General features: G+C 40.4%; 2 protein-coding genes across 2 annotated transcripts; one reads left to right on the plus strand and one right to left on the minus strand.

Moving 5' to 3' along the window:
• Positions 1-1,282: 1,282 nt before the first annotated feature.
• Positions 1,283-21,049, minus strand: cpda (carboxypeptidase D, a). Its single transcript, XM_058633887.1, has 21 exons — positions 20,257-21,049; positions 18,778-19,025; positions 13,668-13,810; positions 13,425-13,594; positions 12,437-12,861; positions 12,136-12,327; positions 11,172-11,339; positions 10,765-10,874; positions 10,439-10,541; positions 9,964-10,106; positions 9,706-9,875; positions 9,316-9,618; positions 9,007-9,202; positions 8,709-8,844; positions 8,443-8,589; positions 7,461-7,559; positions 7,305-7,369; positions 6,965-7,096; positions 6,520-6,705; positions 4,143-4,245; positions 1,283-3,353 (listed from the first exon to the last, which is right to left on the minus strand). The coding sequence occupies exons 1-21, from the start codon at positions 20,904-20,906 to the stop codon at positions 3,127-3,129; spliced, it is 4,116 nt and encodes a 1,371-aa protein (XP_058489870.1). The 5' UTR covers positions 20,907-21,049; the 3' UTR covers positions 1,283-3,126.
• On the plus strand, positions 4,692-6,068 carry LOC131462579 (uncharacterized protein C22orf31-like). The gene is made up of 2 exons (XM_058633888.1): positions 4,692-4,925; positions 5,013-6,068. The coding sequence occupies exon 2, from the start codon at positions 5,022-5,024 to the stop codon at positions 5,538-5,540; it is 519 nt and encodes a 172-aa protein (XP_058489871.1). The 5' UTR covers positions 4,692-4,925; positions 5,013-5,021; the 3' UTR covers positions 5,541-6,068.
• Positions 21,050-21,288: the final 239 nt, after the last annotated feature.

Here is a 21,288-nt window from a genome sequence, read left to right on the forward strand (position 1 = left end):
TTTTGTCGCCCTCTGCTGGGACACTTGGGAAGCACATTGCACACGTGTTTTATGAGTGAGCATTAATTAACTTCACTACATGATGTAAGTTCACGCCTAATTGTTGACACCAATTGCGCATCACGCAAAACAGGTAAGACAACCTTCACTAATAAGGTCATTTAATTTTTCATCAGGAAAATGATTGTAATTGATTGGATGTAACTCGGTGAGCGTAAATGACTCGTGGCGTTATAGAACCATCATCAACATCATTTATTTTAATTAGCGAGGGACTATTTTAAAGGTTGTTCTGCTACATTGCACGAGTGTCTGTGTGCACCTGCCTCCCAGAAAACATCTTGAATTAAATGAAATTATTTCTCTGCAACTGTTCTGCCACCACAGCTACGAGGCCTAGACACACTGGTCCCTAGACACACAAGTCTAAATGTGTTTGAGGGAGATTGAGTTATATTATTGTTTTTGAAGAGAATATTCCATACAGAACCATGGCCGTACAGCCATGGTTCTCAAACTGTGGTACATGTACCACCAGTGGCATGCAACCTTCCTCTGGTGGTACTTGGAGGAAAATCTAAAAAACTGTTCTACTCTATATCACAGGGTATGTGATCGGAGTGGAGCTCAGGAACTTTGACCGGAGTGCGTATAAAATGAAACAAAAAATATAAATCCATCTTGATCTAATTTAGCTACATCAGTGTCTGATGTACAGTATATATGAGGAGGATAAGAGAGCAAATTATCTTATTGGAAATAAATATGCCTCCTGTTAAAAGTCTGTAGCTGATTTAAGTTTTATAATGAATATTTACAGTAAAAGTAGGCCAGATTTAAGAACAGGTAGGAACCAACTTTTTTTATTTCATTTTGTCCTAAATGTCAAGATAATTTTTTTTCCCTAAACATCATAAATATGCATGGACTTTCATGATCAATTTTGCCTCCAATCTTGATTATTAAAGCGTAAAGCAAAATGTTCTAAAACGTTTAAAAGTAAACAGCATTAGGAGTAGACTTCATTAAAGAAAATAGGGAACATTTTCTGCCATAATAAAACTGTTCTGAGAATGCCACAAGGAATATTTACCAATTGTAGTGAATGGTAATTTGTGTTGGTAAACACACTTTGTTACAAATTCTCATGGTCTACTACAAAAACGTTTCAGATAAACATTAGTAACAATGATGGTTAAAATAAAGATCCCCAGAGCTGAAACTGAAACAAAATATGTCAATGTCCAAATAACAGCAGTAACCACAGAACGGACCACAAAAACACATTGTGAAAGGATTTATTTTGAAGGTGTCTTTATGTTTGTTAGCATGTCATGATCACACAGAGATTCTTATGAAATGTTTTGTTGTGTGTAGATTCACGGTTCCCCCCCCCCCCGTCACAATTGCCAAACACTATTTACAGTTGATTCCTGTTGATATAAAATCTTCACACCAAGTCTGCAAAGACACCGACATGCGCTCAACTTTCAAAGTTCATTCACAAATATTCACAGACATAGAAAATAAAAATATACAAAAGTCTCCACACAGGTACTGGGTCTGACTTGACTGACAGCTGTGGCTGTTTAAAAAAGAAAAAAAAAAAGATCTTCTTAAGTAACAGGGAACCAAGGCAGTTTTGTTAGAGAAAAATGAGTATGAATGGAGAACAATGTGCACAGCATTTCCAGTATAAGAGCCACTTGATATCTAAATAACCATGTGCAAAATTGCAAAAACACGCAGAGGTTAATTGGACACTCGAAAATGACTGTAGGTGTGAGAGTGGACGGTTGTTTCTCTGTGTGTTGGCCCGATGATGGACTGGCAAATTGTCCAGGGTGTCCCCACCTTTTGTCCTATGTCCTATGTTTTTCTCCAATTCTTTAAGCTGTCAAGTTGCACTTTGAAATTAAAACATGATCTTAGATGCATGTTAAAATCATGTAATACGGGTGGCTCTGAAGACACTAATCATGAATGGATGGAAAAGGCTGCGATGACTTGTTTTCAAAGCATAGTGAAGTGGGAAATCACACAAAAACAGCCCCAAGACAAGAAAACATGAGATTATAGAAACAGTAAAAATTAACATTCAAAACAGGTCACAGACTCAATGTGATATTCATTCATCTCAATCAGTCCAGAATGAAGTTGTCCAATCATAAAGAAAAATCATTTTGTATTAGAGATTCAGTTTTTTTTTTTCTTGGCCAATGATGACATCCTTGCTTTCCAATTAGTGCATGTGACCATCTAAAAAGCTTTTGAGAGGATCGCATTACACAAACCTACTGATATCAGGTCAGTCAACCTGGAGTCATGTGTGCAGAAACAGTGCAACAGTGGAAATGTGCAGTCTTTTCAAATCCTAATTTCTCTATATTCCTACCACCTGAGTATTGGAAGGATCAAACTCCCACACGGACTGGGTATTATCTATTCACTAGGACGCTATTTTCCTATGTTGCTACTTTCCGTCACATACTGCCGCCAGAATGGTCTGTAAACTTTACAAAAGCCAAGGCACAGTACTGGATTAAGTCTCCCCAAAGGCTCGGACACTTTAATGTAGCTTGAAAATGATCCAAATTAATGTTCAACTTTGTAGCTCAAAGCAGTAGTAAGAGAAAGGCATGGCGAGAATAAGCACTTTCATCAAGAGTTCATTACACATCCACTAAACAAGGACTTTATTTGGACTTCACGGCTTGACCTCCTCAGAATGGCAGGACAGGTGTGGGTCTTCAAGAGCACTCAGCGGCGCAGGGACAAAAAAAAATAAGCAGGACCCAAGAACCAGTCAAAAGGACGGATAACAGGTACAGGACTGACTCTTTCTTTGACCCCTTTATCACTCTCTCCCTATCGCTTCGTTGAGAGTCTGGCAGAGATCCAGAAACACAATTTAAATAAAAACAAGCTCTTCAGTCTCGATACAATCATGTTCTGTGAAATATTAATTTAGACGCACTAATAACTGTGCTCAGAGCTTGTTGCCTCAACAAAAATAAGTGTATCACTTGTGTATCTGTCGTAAAAAAACAGAGAGGGACACTCCTCAAAGTTCAAGTAATTGACTTGAGAGGGAAACCAAAATGGCAAAAAGGACGCCAGCCGGTCTCAGAGTTTGTTGGCGTACAGCGTCTCCTCGTCGCTTTCGCTCTCGTCCTGAAACTCGTGGGCGAGCAGCGACTTCTTGGAGCCCATAGACGTGAGCCGGATTTCGTCGTCGTATTCCTCCCGGTGCTGTCGCAAGCGGTGGAAACCGTCCTTCTGACGATTAGACTTGGCTGCGCACACACACCAGATGATGCACGCGGTCACCACCAGTGCCGTCATGGAGGCCGCTGCACACAGAAAGACACAGCTCAGTATATCTGTATATAGCGAGTGCTGTTGTTGCTGATGTATATCTTTGTTTGTGTGATCACGGCCAAACATGTTATCTTAGGGATGATACCACTTTTTAGCGTCCGATATCACAAACTAGGGTACCTACCAATACCGTCATTTTAGTCATTATAGACCATTTATGAACTATGAAGCTGTTGACACATTTGTGCCGGTCCGGTGATTTGACCAGTATCAGACAAATAGCCATCCCCATTATCAATCATGATTAAGTTTCAAATCAATCCATATCAATAATAATCACAAAAAATGTCATAATTAAAAATAAGTTTTAAACTTAAATGTGTGGGTTTTAACTTCTTTGTGGACCGAAAACACACTTAAAACAGAGAAACATTTCACATCACATTTCAACAGTATGTTTAGATTCAATTTCATTGATTTATACTTTGTTATATTGTTACTGCTGTAAAATATATCACAACAATACAGTGCTAATAAATGACCACCAGCCCTAATCTCACTGAATTTGACAATAAAGTAAAAGTTCCCATAGGAAGTTTCCCAATTGTTGACAATTTTTAACAGTCAAATCCGTTTAAACTGTTCAGGAGATGCTGTTGTCATCGCCATCATCTGTGTTACAGATCACAGCATCAACACCCCAGATCTATTTAATGACTATTTAAGAGTAACAGATACATTTTCAGCATGAAATCACTGTAGCCAAAATGCAAAATGGCATATGGTAACAGGCTTTGTTGATGCATATAATCAACGCTTACCTGCACTGGCCACCACAAACTCTCTGGGCAGTCCAAAGATACTGTTGTCCATGTCAAACTCGATGTTAATGGTGCTTGCAGCTTCATAAGAAGAAACCACCACCTGGAAAACAACAAACAATACATTATTATATACATTATATTGCTGTACTCAAAAGACGAATCCTGTACATCAATATGCCTCTGAGTTTCTACATGTTGAGATGAGTTACATTTCCAATATAACTATGTTGAAGATCATAATATTGTTTTATGCTCTTATGTGATGAGGTAGCTTTTAAATATACATTTGGGTCCACAAACATTCACCGGCTTAAAAAGTACATTGGTGGCATGCAAATGTCAATCGGATCAAGGTTTTGCGTTTGATCCGATTTTTCCACCAATTTCAATTCTCTACGATATTTTCACAAACATAGAAAACTGAAATGAAACTAAAAAAACGCATCAACAAAAGCAACGTAAGCTCAGCCACATGTTCTTATCCATCCTGGCTGTTTCCCCACTGAAGCACACCACACACACACACACTAGTGGGTTTGTTAATGACTTAATCAGCACTTCTCATCTGCAGGTGTGACTGCTTGGTATAATGAGCTGCAGGTTTGCGACTAAAATGGGATTTGTAGACTGGCTCAAAAATAGTTTTGAGGTAAATTACGAGAATCTCAGTGCAGTTTTAAAAACATGGGAAAAGGGAAATCCAAGCTCGGGAAAGAAGTATTTCAAACCCTGTGGTTTAAGACCTGATTCAGTAATGTGGTCTGAACACACACCTAAAGAGTAAGTGCAATCTTTAAATGTGTCTTACTATCACTGTGGGTTGCTGACAGAGGTACAAGTGAAACTAATGTCTCCTTTACTTTGCAGAGGTGTGAGATGCGTCCGTATGGCCTAAGACGAAGTATTCGATGTCCTAAGAAATATGGGGAAGCTATTAAGGAGAGGACATCAATGTTGGCCCCAAGTCAGGATCTGGACTTAGTGAGTGAGCAGAGTGAAGCACCCCCCCAGAAAAAAACACTGGATGACCGATATATAAGGAATGCTGCTGTTGTTCCAGATCTGAAACAGACCTGTGATGAAGAAGCCCTCTCCACTGAAGATAAAACCTGCAGCTGTGCGTCAACTAGCCAGCCGTGTTCTCTGATGATCCACGGCTTCACGGTACCAGAGTACCAGCAGATGTATCATTCAGTGGTGGATCCCCTGCTCCTAAGTCACTGCGGGAAGCTCACAGCCTACAGTTTGCAGCTGGGACGCAATATTAAGGAGCAGCTGTTTACAGAGCTGGCTTACCCAACGCTTCAAATTTCAGAGCAGCCAAACGGGAGAGTGGAGGTGATGGAGAGATTCTGCGTGCTCCGCCCGACACCTTTCATAGACGTTGACAGTTGAGGGGAACAACTGTAATATTCCCACAGACTTTCTGCATGCTGGATTTGTAGTTCTTGATACTTTATTTGGTTAATTGTAATTCTACTGTTTCCTTTGTACAAAATAATGTGGAAAACAGATCCGCATTTCAAATGTTTTCTGAACAAAATCTGTTGAACTTTAATTTCTTCTCTAATTCCCTCAATCTGTGAATGTTGGACTTAAAGTGGCGTTTAAATCCGTTATGTCCACTGTGCTCAATCCATATCTTTTTTCTTTTTTTTATCTTGCGAGCATCAAACTCTGACATAATGTAATGCGCTGTCTGTTCGTATAACAGAGCGTATTTGTCTACAACAGGGACAGAGCTGATTTCTACCTTTCATCAGTTGTCGTCATAAAACTCTATTCAGTAACAGCAGCATCGTACTAGCAAACTAGTTCATGTTCCTGAGCATAAATATGAGAAGCACATAACAAATGAATTACGCTGTCAAGTTCATTAAACATCTGTGATGTAAACAAACCATGAGTAAGATGAATTGTGATTGTGAATTGCCCTGCACTTTTGTGGAAATCCACTATACATACATATGCGTGTGTGTGTGTGTGTGTGTATATGTATGTGTGTGTGTATATATATATATATATATATATATGCATATATGTACGTGTGTGTATATGTATATATATATATATATATATATATATCTATCTCTATCTATCTATCTATCTATCTATATGTGTATATATATCTATATCTATATCTATGTGTGTGTGTATGTATAGTGGATTTCCACAAAAGTGCAGGGCAATTCACAATCACAATTAATCTGACTCATGGTTTGTTTACATATATACACACACATACATACATATATGTATATGTATATGCTACTTGACAAATGGTAAGTGATTCACTCTGCTCTTTTTGCCCACTCATGTCCCTCGTAATGAAGAATAGTACATTCCTAACTCGCATAAAAACCAAAATGTGTACCTCTTGACGTTGTTGTTGGTAGCCGTCGGCAACGGCTTCAATAATGTGGTTGCCAGGAGCCAGCAGCGCGTGGAAGTAGCCGTCCTCCATAGTAAACACTCTCACACCCCCGTTGAGTACAATGACTGCCCCAACAATAGGCTTCCCACTCTTGTCCCTCACGGTGCCACGCACCCCTTTATGCACCTAGATGGGGCAGAAATGGAGGATACGTTGAGGCTGACGAAAATGATATTCTGTTCAGGTAACTAGGGAAATAATTCAATATATTTTATGATGCAATTGTCTTCAAAATCAATATAACCAAAGGTACAGTATATAATGTTCAGACAACACAATTGCTCTAAATGTTTTGCCACAGATTTGTAAAATGTTTCTGCGTTTATCAGTTGTTTGATGTTTTTCGTCTTTTTAGAAGTTTCAAACCACATTGTTCACCACATACCTCCACCAACATGCTAAGGAGAGACTTCTTGTTCTCAGCCCAGAGTGTGGCCAGCTGCTCAGCAGGAGGGAACAGACAGCAGCCAGTGTACACGGTGATTTCTGGACAGTGGCCAAAGTCCATACTGAAATCCTAGGAGGAGACGGAAACAACAGATGACTAATGGCGAGTCATAGAGCAGAGTGACGCATTTCGTATCTTTATTTTGCTTCCTGTTTGATTGGACGTTTACTGGAACACTTTAACAACAGTCAGGAAATCAACATTCTGTTCAACGCCGCAGACAAATGAACAGCTTGAACTGCACTGCTTTCACAGTCAGCGGAGTGGAGAAACTGACCTTCATGCTTCCCATGTGGCTTTGTCTCTCTGCTGCCCTCATTACTCCATCAGGGATGTTGCCCGCTGAGTGACAGAAAAGTTACCATCTTATTAATGGCTGACATTCAGCACCAGCATGGCGGTGTTTGGTTATAGTATTTGGTTAAGTACATACTCTGCCCATTACTTGAACATCCAGTGACCCCAAGGTGCATCTTGGGGTGGTTGTTGGCGTAAACACTCGCCAAGTACTTCAATGTGCCCTCATTTTCAACTGAAAATGAATGGAATACAAACACACAGATACATTCAGAGCTAATAAAATGTGTTTAAAGGCAATAATGTGTTCACGATGAACTAAATGTGTGATATTATGTTAAAAATGGATTTACTAAAGCCTCATGAATAAAATATCTGGTGCAAGGGCTAGACAATAATTTAATAACAACATATATATTGCAGTATGATTTTCTTCAAAATTCAACAAAGTTTATAATATATGAGGTTTATACAACAAATTTATTGTAACAAAATATAAATATTTCAGAAATTGTTCAAAAACGTATTTTAAACTAAAACTTTATTGATATTTATTTGGCGAATACCTAACTAAATTCATCTTTTTATTCCCTAATTTGAGGCGGTTCACTGGGCTTTTCTGAGAAGTCAGAAATGAATCAAACATAAAATTCAACCACTAAAACTATTTTTTCTGATGGAAGTAAATAACTATAATTTGACATCTTAATCAATAAATAATCCTGTGCTTTACTATTTCTTCTGTTTTTTTTGTAAAACAGCACATTTGAAAATGAATAATGACAACCCCTTCTCGTTTTCTGTCGATTAAGTCTTGGCCCTAATGCCCAGTCCAAACTGGGCATTAAAGAAAAGGCCAAGAAAAGGCCCCAATGTCTTTAAAATCAAGATGGCTTAGGACGTACATGTCATGTTAGTCCTCAGTACATGTTCAGTACATGTTAGAAACAAACCAGTTAGTCTTTGTTGTCTCTTAAATAGATCTGAGGATTTTGCCTGAATATGGTGTTTTATGAAAGAAAATAGGTGGATTCTATTGTGACTTAATGCTAAAAAAAAAATGAATATTTTTGCAAACATGACACCTTAGAAAAAACAGAAAGCGGTAGTGACGTTACCAGACTGGACAGGCTTGTCATAAGGGTAGGTGGCAACAAGGGCGCCTCCATCGAGGGCGACAGAGAGAGTGTAGCTTTTCTCTCGAATCAAGTCCATCATCGCTCTGGTCTCTGGTTGAGCCTCCTCCCCATGCTGTGAAGCGTTGCCTTCAACAGAAACCCAATGACAACACACATCAGAACCGCCTTTGCACTACATGGCAAGTGTACAATACATACGAGCAGTGGCATTAATCTATTACATTAATAACAAAGTGAAAGCTGACCAAAAAAGTCTGTGTCTAGGTCCTTTCCGCGAGCGTTGGTCAAGCCCTTGGTAGAAGTGCACTGCTTCTCAACAGCCTGTTCTCTTCCATCTGGGTTGACAGAGGGCACGATGATGATCCGGGTCTCATTGACTAACTAGGAACAGGAAATCACAAGCAAATGATTACAGCGAGCAAGAGAGAATTTTGTGTGTGTTTTTTTTTTTTTAAAAGAAGAAAAAGGTACAACTTTGCTGCATGCGATAGACTGTTGAGACATACTGTATACAGTACAATTTGAGAGTGCCCAAAAACTCACCTTGGTGATGGCTGGGTTCTTGCCATAATTGATGCACAGAAGGGTCGCAAACTCAAGCAGGAGCTCTGAGCCCACTGGGGCGTTGCCATGGATCCCTGCTACAAAGCGGATCTTTGGTTTAGATAGTCCAGTTTCCCCTGGTTTGTTAGAAATCTCCAGAGCCCAAATTGTTCGAAACTCCACACTTTGGCCCAAACTGGTCACACGCGGTAGATGTGGACAGTAGTAACAGCATTAGAGGTATGACGTCAATAATGTACTCTCATTGGGAAATAATACATGTTGGTTCAAATGAGAATGCCGGCATACCTGCGTAAAGATGTGATTTTTGGAAAATTAAGAGTGAGGCCCCTCATGAATTCAGACAATTCTTTGTAGCGTTGGTAGCGGAAGCTGCTTTCTGTGGCTGTGCTCGTGACCAACTGCTCCAAACCCTGGTCAAGTGACAGTTCCTTGATTAAGCTCTGCAGCTCCTTCTCGGACGGGTTCTGAGTGGGTTGGGGTCCGTTTTGATTCTGGCCTTTGGAGTCCAAGTGTAAACGGGTCAGCCGGAAGTCTACCACCTCCACTCCCGCTTTTGAGACTGTGGCATAGATTCTCACAGGAATATACCTGGACAGCATAGAAATCTCATCTTTGTCAGTCTGACTCTACTGTTTCCATTTGCTCTCCACTTTCCTTCTCATATTTAAATCTTACCCATGTGCAGAGGCCGTGATAGAGTAGGTGTTTGGGGCCAGGAGTCTCCAGTAGTCTCCAGTACGGGCTGTGGTGATGTTGTGGTTTATGTCCTCCACAGAAATGGTGGCATTGGGGATTCCTGTGCCGTCTTCACTGTCAGAGACTGTGCCTTTTACTCCAGTGTGGACCTAAACAGACACATGAACACAGTATAAATGACTGACAGACCTGATTGTGGGTGACAAGATGGGGCAAAGTTGAGAGTTGTGTTCTTACCTGGTGTATAAACTGAAGCAAGGATCTTTGGTTTTGTTCCCAGTAATTAGGCAGGTCCTTGGCCTTGGGATACTTCACACAACCCAATTCAATGGTCACCTCAAAACAGTTGGTGTTTAAGTAGTTCCAGTCCTGCATTCCACCTGAACAAATCACTCATTTTAAGGCAATCTCAAATCTTAAAGGTTTTAGTTAAGGTTATGCAATCTTAATGTCACATATGCTTTATATATTGAGTCAAGTGCTGTTTTCAGCCCTTCAAATTCTACATGTAGTGCCTTAAATTTCATTGAATTTTACACTTCAAATCTCCAATGCCCGACTGCTAAATAATGCAACAAAGACAAAAAAAGCAAATAGCTAATATAAAATATTCATTTATCTTTGGTGTGCGGCTAAACAAAGTGGAAGTGGAAACACCATTTGTCTAAATCAAAATGTAACGTGTGAGAGAGAACGAGAGATGAAGGCATACCAGGAACATTGTACCAGTTTGCACCATTGGTGATGCCATCATCAAAATATTCATCAGGGTACAGGTCCTTACAAGGGTGTCCATTGTGCATCAGAGGATTCTCCTGCACACACACAAAAAAAACCACAAACCCACAGAGAGAGCTTAACAGAGAGTGCTGTTGTTGTCGAGTTTTCTAACCTTTTCTGTCCCCAGATTTGACAAAAATCACATGACTTCTTGTCAGTGCTCTTCAACGCCACAGTTTGTGTTCCATTACAACCTGAAACCGCAGGCAGACGTTATCTCAGCCTGAAACAGATCCTACACGACCAGCGTCCAGTTACCTGTGCGTACACTCTGGACAGCTGCTGAAAGACCTTGTCGTCAGGGGACTGACTATACCGACTTATTCCTTCTTTGTCATCATCATAGGGGTAGTTGACCACCAAGGAACCTGAATTACACAACACAATGAGAACACAGATGGGGAAAAAAAACGTTAATATGATGCGGCAAGGTGCAGCTGAGGTGTCTGCTGTGTGTCTGTAGTTCACCAAGTTTGATTTCGACAATCATAAACATATTGTTAAATACTACATCTCTTCTCTTATGAATGGCAGGACTCCTTAGTATGAAGCCGTGCATTCACCTGCACATATTTCCAAATAAAACGTGTATGTTTGTGACATATGTGACAGATACAGATGCTGAAACTGTGAAGGAACATGATTTACACTGTATAACACCTTACCTCCATGGAGGTTGGCTGACAGGACAAAGGGAATGCTCTTCATCCAGTTCATCACAGCTATAGTTTCTGGCTGTCTGGGCTCTGTGATGGTTGTAAACTGGTCAGGGAAGTTACGGTTCAAGTCAAGATTGTTGCTGTTGTTGCGCCCTTTGTAGCCCTTGACATCACCTGTGAGGAAACAATTAAGACATAATTATTTTATTCTGTTACCAAAGCATGTTCCTTCGGCCTTCCTGTTCCATGTAGTGTAAGATAAACAGAGCATCTCCACCGCTTCCTCTGCACTTCCTGTTAAAGCAACTAACAGCTAAAAGATGGTGGTGCAAAGTACTTTGTGAGACTTTCTCCTCCTTAAGGGGAAGCCTGATGTTGCAGATCTGCCATTGGTAGATACAGTATATTCATAAAGAAGTCTTTTTCTATGTCAATCACATACAGAACAGTATGTATATGATCTAATTATCTTTGCAAGCTCCTCTTCATTCACAGTGGATATATATAGCAATCATTCCAAGAAACTAGGTCGAGACACACAGATCTGTCACGGACAGTTTTTTTCCAGGTTGCCAAATCATTTATGCAGAATTTTTATCAGACTTTAACATAAGATTTAAGGGTTTATGTTGTTAATATCATGCATAAAGTGGCATAAAAAACGTTAAATGTTATATAATGCACTTACATGCTCACATTATTATTATTAAATTATAGTGTGAAGTGGATCCCGATATAACAGTTTGGGAAATACTGGCATACAGTGTTAGCAACATACACTACAGCGAGGTCAGTCAAAAGATCAAATTCCTCGTCCGGTAATATTACACCTATACTCTAAACCAGCACATATAATTCCGGTGTGACCTGCATACTCAAATATTTTCCATAATATTTGGGATATTAGCCACAGCACCATTGCTGCCACTTATTATTGTGTATCCATATACTGTATGTCACCATCTCTTACCTTCAACAGCTACCTCATAGCCATCAGGGTTCATAGAGGGCATGATGTGAATGCGGGTGTTGTTGACCAACCGCGTGACCTCCGGGTCGGTCCCATAGTTAAGGCATAGGTACTCAATGAGATTGAGCATCAGCTCTCGGCCCACCACCTCATTACCATGCATGTTGGCCACATACTTGAACTCTGGCTCACCTGGCATGGAAATAAAAGAGCAAGACACCATATTCAAAATCCATATTAATAAAAAAATAAATGACATTAAATCCACAATAACTCTATTCTGCTGCCAGCTAAGACATACCATGCTCATGAACAGTGGGGTTGTCTGAGATCACCATCACATAGAGCTCGCGCTCTTCAACAGAGCGGCCAACAGAGTAAAGATGGGCAATAGAGGGAAACTCGCTGTTGTACTTCCGTAAGAAGAGTTCCATGTCTGCATAGTTGTGATGTCGAAATATCTGGGGCTGGATGGGCTGGTTTTCAGGTGTAGGTGTTAGCAGCTTGTCCTTGTTCTCTTCAGCAGCAGTTCCTCCCATCTGGGTGGAGTCGGAAGGTTTAGTGGTAGTGGTGGTGGTGGTGGTAGAATCACGGCTGGTTGTCGTGGAGGATGTAGGCACTGCAATGGTACCTGAAGGCTCACTGACCACAGGTGCCAAGGTAAAGTTAACTTCGGTGGCTTTGTCCTCCAAGACCTGGACACTTTGGATGGTCATTGGCGTGTACCTGTGAACCCAAAAACCACACATGCATAAGGACATAAATGCACTGCCAACTTCATTGACAAACATAAAAGTGCACTTTATAATACATAGAGCACTTTCATGGGTCTATTTGTGAAACAAAATGTTGGGGTTGGTGATGTGTGGGTGGTAGTATTGTTGTTGTTTGTACAAGTTAAATGTCAATATCTAGGATGTTAAATGTTTCTTTCTTTGTCTGACATTTGCTGTATGCAAATGATGGATTAGTCCCAGAAGGACTAATCCATCAATCTGTCTGCCTATCTACATTTCACTACTTAAATAACAAAGAATGACTTATTTATAGCACCACAGGTGGCTAAGTCTGTCTGAGACTGAGCTTCCTTGTTTGATAAGTCTGAAAGAGCCACATGACAAATGCTTCATTTCACTGCGACGTGGCAGCAGTAAACAGGAAATAAGCCAAGAGTCACTAGTTGACATTGGCACTTGTACAGACATTTGAAAACAAACTAGAGAGTCTTGCAATGCATAACCTTTGTATTTGTAAATATACTGTGCAGTGGAAGTTATGGTTTGGCTCACCCTGGGGTCACAGCTGTAATGTTGTATATTCCTGGGAGCAGTAGGCGATAGTAGTCCCCATATGTCCTGGTGGTCAGGTTGTGGTGAATGCCTGCCACCACAATGTTAACATTGGAGAGGGCAGCACCACTAATGGCCTCTGTCACATATCCACGAACACCCATATGTATCTGGAAGACAAAATTGTTTTAATACCAAAGACACCACGCTGACCCGGTACTGTCCTTAAACAACAAGCTCTACCTTTTCCATGTAGGCAAGTAGGGATTCCCTATTGAAATCCCATTCCTTCTGGAGCTCAGTAGCAGGGGGATATTTACAGCAGCTCAGCTCAACAGTGATCTCCAGACAGTTTCCATGGAGGTAGTTGTAGTCCTGCATCCCTCCTGGATAATAATAATAATAATAGAACAGGCATATTACAAATGGCTTTAAAACATTCACTTGCACATACAGAATACCAAGCTACGCAGGTCGAAATCCAGGAATTTAACTGGTGTGCACAACACGTGAAAAACAGTAGGAATAAATGAAATTCTAAAACATCTGTGCTTCCTGACTCCTACTGATGCCAGAACAGGACCGAGTCTGTCCTTGTCTCTTCAATGTCACTGTTTAAAGAGGGTGTTTAACGTGGCAAAAGGCCATGACATCTGCAGTTTGCCAATCGACCTAGCATGTGAGTAAGGCAAACAGACAAGAAACACAGGAGGGGAGGCTGTTTAGTGGGCCATCCCTCTGGAGCGACGGCAGGCAGCCAGACGCTCCCTGGCAGGAGGGTTGCCATGACCGCCTGCTGTGTGACCACAACAACCCAATAAAGCAGCCGCTATTTGCCACTTTGCAGAAGTCAAAAGTGAAAAGGCTGATACGAGCAGCAGCCAGCGACACATGACCTGAACAAATCAGAAAACGTAAATGAGAAAGACGTAGGAAACAAAGAAAGCTGGACTGTCAAATTTTGGAAGAAACTGAAGATACGAGAATTATACTGTACAATCGCCTCATTGTATGAAGTGTTGCTCTTCATTACCCCAGAATGAGCCATTTATATTTTATCAGCCGGGTCGCTCTACAGAGGCCACCATTTTGGACCAGCGTGTTGTTACAATACCCCACAATAGACCAAGTAAACATGCTTTGATGCTGAATGAAGGCTATATATATTGTCCAACACATTTGGAATATCTGAAGCACAACAAAGACACTCTATGTGGCTCTTACTGGGGGTGCATTGTGTTCAAAAATGTACTCATGAAACACATTTCTATCCAAGACGTTATGATACTTAAACAACACTGTTTCTACACACGTACACGTACTGATCATTTAGTAAAAACATTTTCAAAACATGATCTGGCCGACTACATCTTCCTGAAAGTCATATTGCAGACCAACTTTAAAAACTGGTGATGATGCTGTAAAGAAAATTACAATTCATCTCTTACGAACTAGGAGAAAAACCCACAGGCTGCGGTGTGGTACATGCCTTGGCTCTAAGAGAAGACATACCAAAAATATACACCACAAACCACAAAGACCTTCCGAGTCATTCCAGGTCAAACGAGGAGGTTGTTTAACTGAAAACTAGAATATGGTTCTTCACAAGATGTAATAAACACAGCCACCGTTTAATCAGAAACTTTTGACGTAAATACACAGTGGAGGCATCCCCTTTTTCAATTCCTTTCCTGATCATTATTTAGGCTCTTGGTTTAACCTTTCACTATCACTCCTTAATCAAATACACTCCTCTCACTCACTCTTTGTCACATTTGCAAAGGGAGGTAGTTCTGGTAAGAGCTCATCATGCACGATGCTTCCCCTTTTCTGACGTTAGTTTAACTAAGAGCTGTATTTATCCATATTACATCAAGGCAGACACGGATCCAATAGTCTCCTGATCGTCTCTTGAGTCACCACGTAGCCAGCCTGAATGCATTTCAAATGCATCCTCTTGTATCCGTGGAGCATGCCATATCTGTCCAACTCATCCTTGAGAAACATTGCTATGTTTAAATCCAGATCAAAGTAAAACTTGATTAACAAGCCGTCCATGTAGTTACTATTAAATTGAGCTCTCAATAAAGGAATGAATGTGTTTGAATTGTTTCAAATGCACTTTAAACTAAACACTGTAAAAAAAATTATTCAGTAATTCAGAAAAAAATACTCTGAAAAACAGAAAAAAATAAATTACTCCACAAAACAAACCAAAAAATAAATTACTCAGAAAAACCAACCAAAAATATATTTTTCAAGTGAATGCAACCCGCTTCCATAGATCAGTGTTTCCCATACCTCAAAGTAATAATGTTCACTAATGTCATATTTTGCACACAAACCAGTATTAATCAGTTTTAATGATTTCTTTGTTATGTGGTGCAAAGTAAACAGAGAATATTTACATTCAAGAAAGAAACTGAAAACTCACTCAAACTGAATCAATTATCAAAATAGCCGACAATGAACTTAGTAATCGATTAATAATTGATTATTTGTTGCATCCCTATAATAAAGCACTTTATTCTTGATTAATTCATAAAATCTGACCACTGATCAACCAAACAGGGCATTCAACTACCACCAACTAATTGCCAATTATTTTGATAAGTGATTAATTGGTTTGAGTTAAAAAATAATTAAATGAAAGTAAATATTTTCTGGTTTCTTTGCTCCAAATAACAAAGAAATCATTCAATCTAAATCATTTTGGTTGGGGAATGTGACAAGATAGCGGAGCTCCTCATCATTACATGGTCTGAGAAACATCGATCAACATTTTGTGCACCAAACAACTAATCAACTAATCACGGAAACAATCACTGGTTGCAACCCTACTCACCCCCGCCTGCCATTCATACCCTTAATAACCAGATCCTTTTGTCCTCTGTCTTTGTAAAGAATTACTAAAGTAAACATCCTCCAAATGTTGATAGAGTAGAACAAACACAGCCCCAAACTTAAATATCATGCCTGTGAAAAACATCAGTGACACACCCTCAAACTACTTCTAGTCAGACAATGGTGCCAAAGTGCCAAAAGCCAGTCGGCTCAATGGAACTTGGAAATGATGACGGAACACAAAAATATCCAGTATCCCATTTTGGTCAAACAATAAGAGGACACTTCCAGGGAACTGACATTATCAAAGCAATAGAACTGTATAATTACAGAATAAAACTAAACTCTGGACTCTTTTATGTCTGAAAGCAGTGGTATCTAATCCAGCCACTGGAGGCGCATACATGTACTCCGAGGTCCGTACATCTGGCATTAAAAAAATATTAATAAAAAAATCAATGCCAAACAACAGGGATATGAAAGATAAATGCCAAACAACCCGCTATGGTGACCCCAATCAGGAGCTGCTGGAAGAGGAGGAAGACTCTCTAGGCCAAGCAAATGAAGCATAACGATTTTCAATAACCTGCTCATAACAGATTACGAGTCAAGATAACATGCTATGTTGGAGCGAGCCCTGATGGCCTCACAAAAAGCCCTCCTGTTCTTGACTTCAGGTCCTGGCACTCATGACTACTCATTATGTCTCCTCGCTGTTCTTATCATCTACCATGAGCCCAATTCATCCACTGAGGTGAGTCAGACAAATACAAGCATTGTCTAAGCGACAGATTTACACCTGTTGTCGTTATCACCATCATCGTCTTCATCATCATAATAAGATATGAACATCACTGTTGCTGCTGGGAGGTTTAATTAACAGTATACAACATAACTTTTGTGTGTTGACCTACTGGCTGTTTCAAACAAGAAACCACCAAACTGGCTTGCTGTCATACCAGAGCATGTGCTTTCTTCTCAGAGTTTTTTGCTAATAATTTATTTCCTTGAGATGGCAAATGCACAATGTGTGACAGGACATCCAGCTAAGAACAGACGTCTGTTTGCTTTTTTTTGCCTTTTTCTCTACGGAGCTTCACATGCAGTTTCAGAGTAAGTATTTTAATGACACCACCGTACCCCCATCCATCCATCCGTCCATCCAGTGTCTACCCCTTTATCCTCACCCTTGTAAAAAAAAAGTCACCGCTGACACTCCCCCCTCCCATCCTGTAATCCTGGTTTACAAAATGAGTGGAGTGTTATTTTACTTTCACACTGACTAGAGATGTAACGATATGAAAATTTCATATCACGGTTATTGTGACCAAAATTATCACGGTTATCAATATTATCACGGTATTGTTAGATGTGTTCAAAATGTTCCAAAAGTACTGAACACACACACTGAAATCTTTTAACCAAGTTTTATTTAAAAAAAGATATTTTATATTATATTATTATTATTATTATTATTATTATTATTATTATTAATAATAATAATAATAATTATCATCTGACTGACTGACACACACACACACACACAGGTCCTCACTCTGTGTCGGATAACAATTAAGCAGCAGCGGTCGTACACAGCATAAAAATTAAATAAAAAAACACAGAAACAAACACATTTTGGTCTGCTACGGTATGTGTCGTCTGCACACTACTCGCTTTCGCGAGACAAACCATGACGTTTCCCACTATTCCGAAATCCCGTTTTTGTTGACTTACTCGCTGAAAAGTTGTGTGTGGTGGTCACGGAGATGGCTCATCATATTGGAAGTGGCTTCGCGGAGATTTTTTTTTTGCATTTTCTGCACAAGGATTGATTGTCTTCAATTATTTTACCCTCAACATCCTTTAAAAATACAAAATATGCCCAGATTTCTGATTTTACGGGGGGTAATCTCTGGAGCGCAGGTGGATTCAGCCGTGTTGTCGCTGGACAGACAGTGCAAACTGCGCATGCGCTTGAGCGAGTGCCGTTCAGGTGCTGCTGCTTCTCCAGGAAATGAGCAGTATCACTGTGAGTTTTTCGGTAATCAGTTGCGGTAATCAATCACGGTTTTAACGATAATTAAAATTTGAAACGGGAATTTTACCACGGTTTATCGTCATACCGGTAATCGTTACATCCCTAACACTGACATTGATAAGATGTCCACACATCAGCCACAACAGTGACCCAAATATGGGGCTCAATGAAGATTTGAATTTTAAACGAATCAATGGGACCGAGGCATGTGCATGCCAATACATCGGAATTCAGTTTAGAAGATTGTTACATGAAACTGTACATAACAAAGCAGATCTGCAGTGCAGTAACCTAAAATCACCGAACTTAGGAGCTTTCAGTTGTCTTTCTGCTGCAAACAATGGCACATTCTTTTAGATGAGAAGATAGGTAGACAAAGAATGTCATCTTAGACTACAACAGGTTTTCACAATAATAACAACACAATTACTATCCTTAGCATTAAAATCATTGGAAACTGGATAATCTTACCTGGCACATCATACCACAGTGCCCCATTGGTGATGCCATCTTTAAATGTTTCTCCCACGGCATCAGGACAGTTGGGCTCACCAGTCTTCATCACAGGGTGATTCCGGGAATACACCAGTGCCAAGTACCGAAACAGACTGTCCTCCTCTGATTGGCTATAGTGGCCCTGTTGCTTGTGGACAGCTGAGTCATCATAAGGGTAACTGGCAACCACAGTGCCACCATGCAGGTTCGCTGACAGCACAAATCTGGACAGAAAAAAAACAGGTTTGGGCTACATGAAGGAATTTCTTTTCAAATGTATGTAACGACAAAACAGACATTTCTGGATGCGTGTGTTAAAACAAAACTGTCAGTGTTCCTCCAGTCTATAGTTGATGTGAAGTCATGAGGAGTTTAGCACTAAAACAATTGGCATATTCTTGGTGTATTAATCAATTCCGACCACCTGAAGTCTCAGAGTATAGTATATTACTGGGTTGCTGAATAGCTGAGTTGGTAGAGCTAACATCAACTGCAGCGACCCAGGTTCAATTCCACCCTTTTGGCCCTTTGTCGCATGTCTGGCCCTGATATGCCTTCATGCTATACTAGCATTAAAGGTAAAAATGCCCTGGAAAATATCTTTTTATTAAAGGTCAGAAACCAGCAGCCGTGGATTCAGCAGTGGTGCTTTAACTATATTAATACGGGTGTACTTGGCAGGAGTGGATTCTTCAAGTTCTTTCAAATGAACATTCAGTTTACACATCATGACATCTGGTGTCCCGGGACAGCAGTCCTTGTTCGCATTGTTACGAGTCCCTCTATTGCTGTCCTGAGGCTCGAACAAAAATGGAAATTAGGTGGAAAACTGAGTTACTCATTGACAACAATGTTGATTATTCTTCAAACTAGGGCCTTGGGCAAAGATAAGAATATGGTAATATCTGTCTCAACTTCCCGAAGCCCAAAGATTTTGACCGTCATGCTTTCATGCATCAGTGAATGTATGGGCATGTACTGTATTGTATTAACATACAGTTTTGAGGAGAGAGCTGAGCTATAGGTGAGCTATAGGTGTGTAAAGCTATATTTGAATGAAATGGAGCTTCTTTGAGGAAAACTTGGGTTTAAATGTAAAGTGAACCAAAGGCTCTAAATAGATCTTTGATTCTCAAAATAGTTTTGACCAAGAAGTTTAAGTAGCTTTTATCTAGTTTCTAAGAACTGATCAGCCAATCAATGAAATAACATCTTCCAAATCTTGTTACCAAAACATGGCAAATCCATTAACAAGTCTACCTCTATCTTCAAGTCACTCATGTAAATAATGAACAATGTTCTCAATTAAGTAGCCCAGAAATGGAAATTCACCAAGATCATCTTATTCTGTGTGATTCTTCTCACAGTTGCGTCTGTTTCCCCATCACTAGAACCGAGTTTGGACTCATGAGGAAACTTTTTGTGTTTCACAAAACAAGCAAAAAAAAAACTCACTTTTCATTCTGGATCCATCTGATCATGGCCTGGACCTCGGGTACGTTATCTGGAGAGGCAGTTGTGCCGTCGAACTGGTCGGGGAAGCTTCTGTTGAGGTCTTCATCTTTGGCATTGTGTCGCCCGCCGTAGTCGCCATTGCAGTCTCCCTCTCTGGACTTCTCGAATCCGTCCGGGTTCATGCTGGGCATGATGTAGATATCCGTTGTGTTTACAAGCTCGGTGACGCGCGGTTCCTCGCCGTACTTCGTCAGCAGGTATTCTATCAGGTACACCAACACCTGCCGGGACACCGTCTCGTCGCCGTGCATGTTACCCACGTATTTAAATTTAGGTTTCCCCGGTATGTCTGCGTTAGGGTCCGTGGTGATCCGCATCACCCACAGCTCCCTCCCCTCCACAGACTGACCTATGCTCGACAGGTTGGCAATGTGAGGATATTTCTGCGACAAAGACTGCAAAAGTCCCGTTAGGCTTACATAATTGTAGTATCTGTCGTAAGTTTCTGCCGTTTCCTCGGTGGCGGCGCTGAGGCGTCGTGCCCGTTCAAGCCTGGCGTCACCGGAGGAGACAACAAGAGCGAGAAGAAAGGCGAAAAGTGACAGTCGTACTTTGAGCAGCTTTGACAGACGATCCCATGTGTTCACCATGTTGATGTGTCTTCTGTTACTGCACCATCGGGACTCTGAAATTTAAGAACTAAGACCAGGTTCGGAGGTTCAGGGAGTGATTTTTGGGACCCAGCTGTTGTGTGACTGTCTTTTCGGCCCGTCTATTTCCATCTACTTCCTCTTACCTCACCGACGGCGGGGCTACAATGATGACGTCGAGTTTTTAAGGTGGACCGGCAGAGTTCCAATTCATTCAACAATAGTATGTGTTAGTACCATATTTATGAGTCCCAATGTAGTCACTCAAAACCTTCATTTAAAGCATTCGAAAAGGATACTAAACAATACGTCAGAAGCATATCTGACTCCAAAAACAAGAAAGCTGCTCATTTGTGCTCATTATTTGATGTTTTTCTTTGAA

This window comes from Solea solea, chromosome 7 (genome assembly GCF_958295425.1).
Source record: "Solea solea chromosome 7, fSolSol10.1, whole genome shotgun sequence".
Classification (NCBI taxonomy): Eukaryota; Metazoa; Chordata; class Actinopteri; order Pleuronectiformes; family Soleidae; genus Solea; species Solea solea.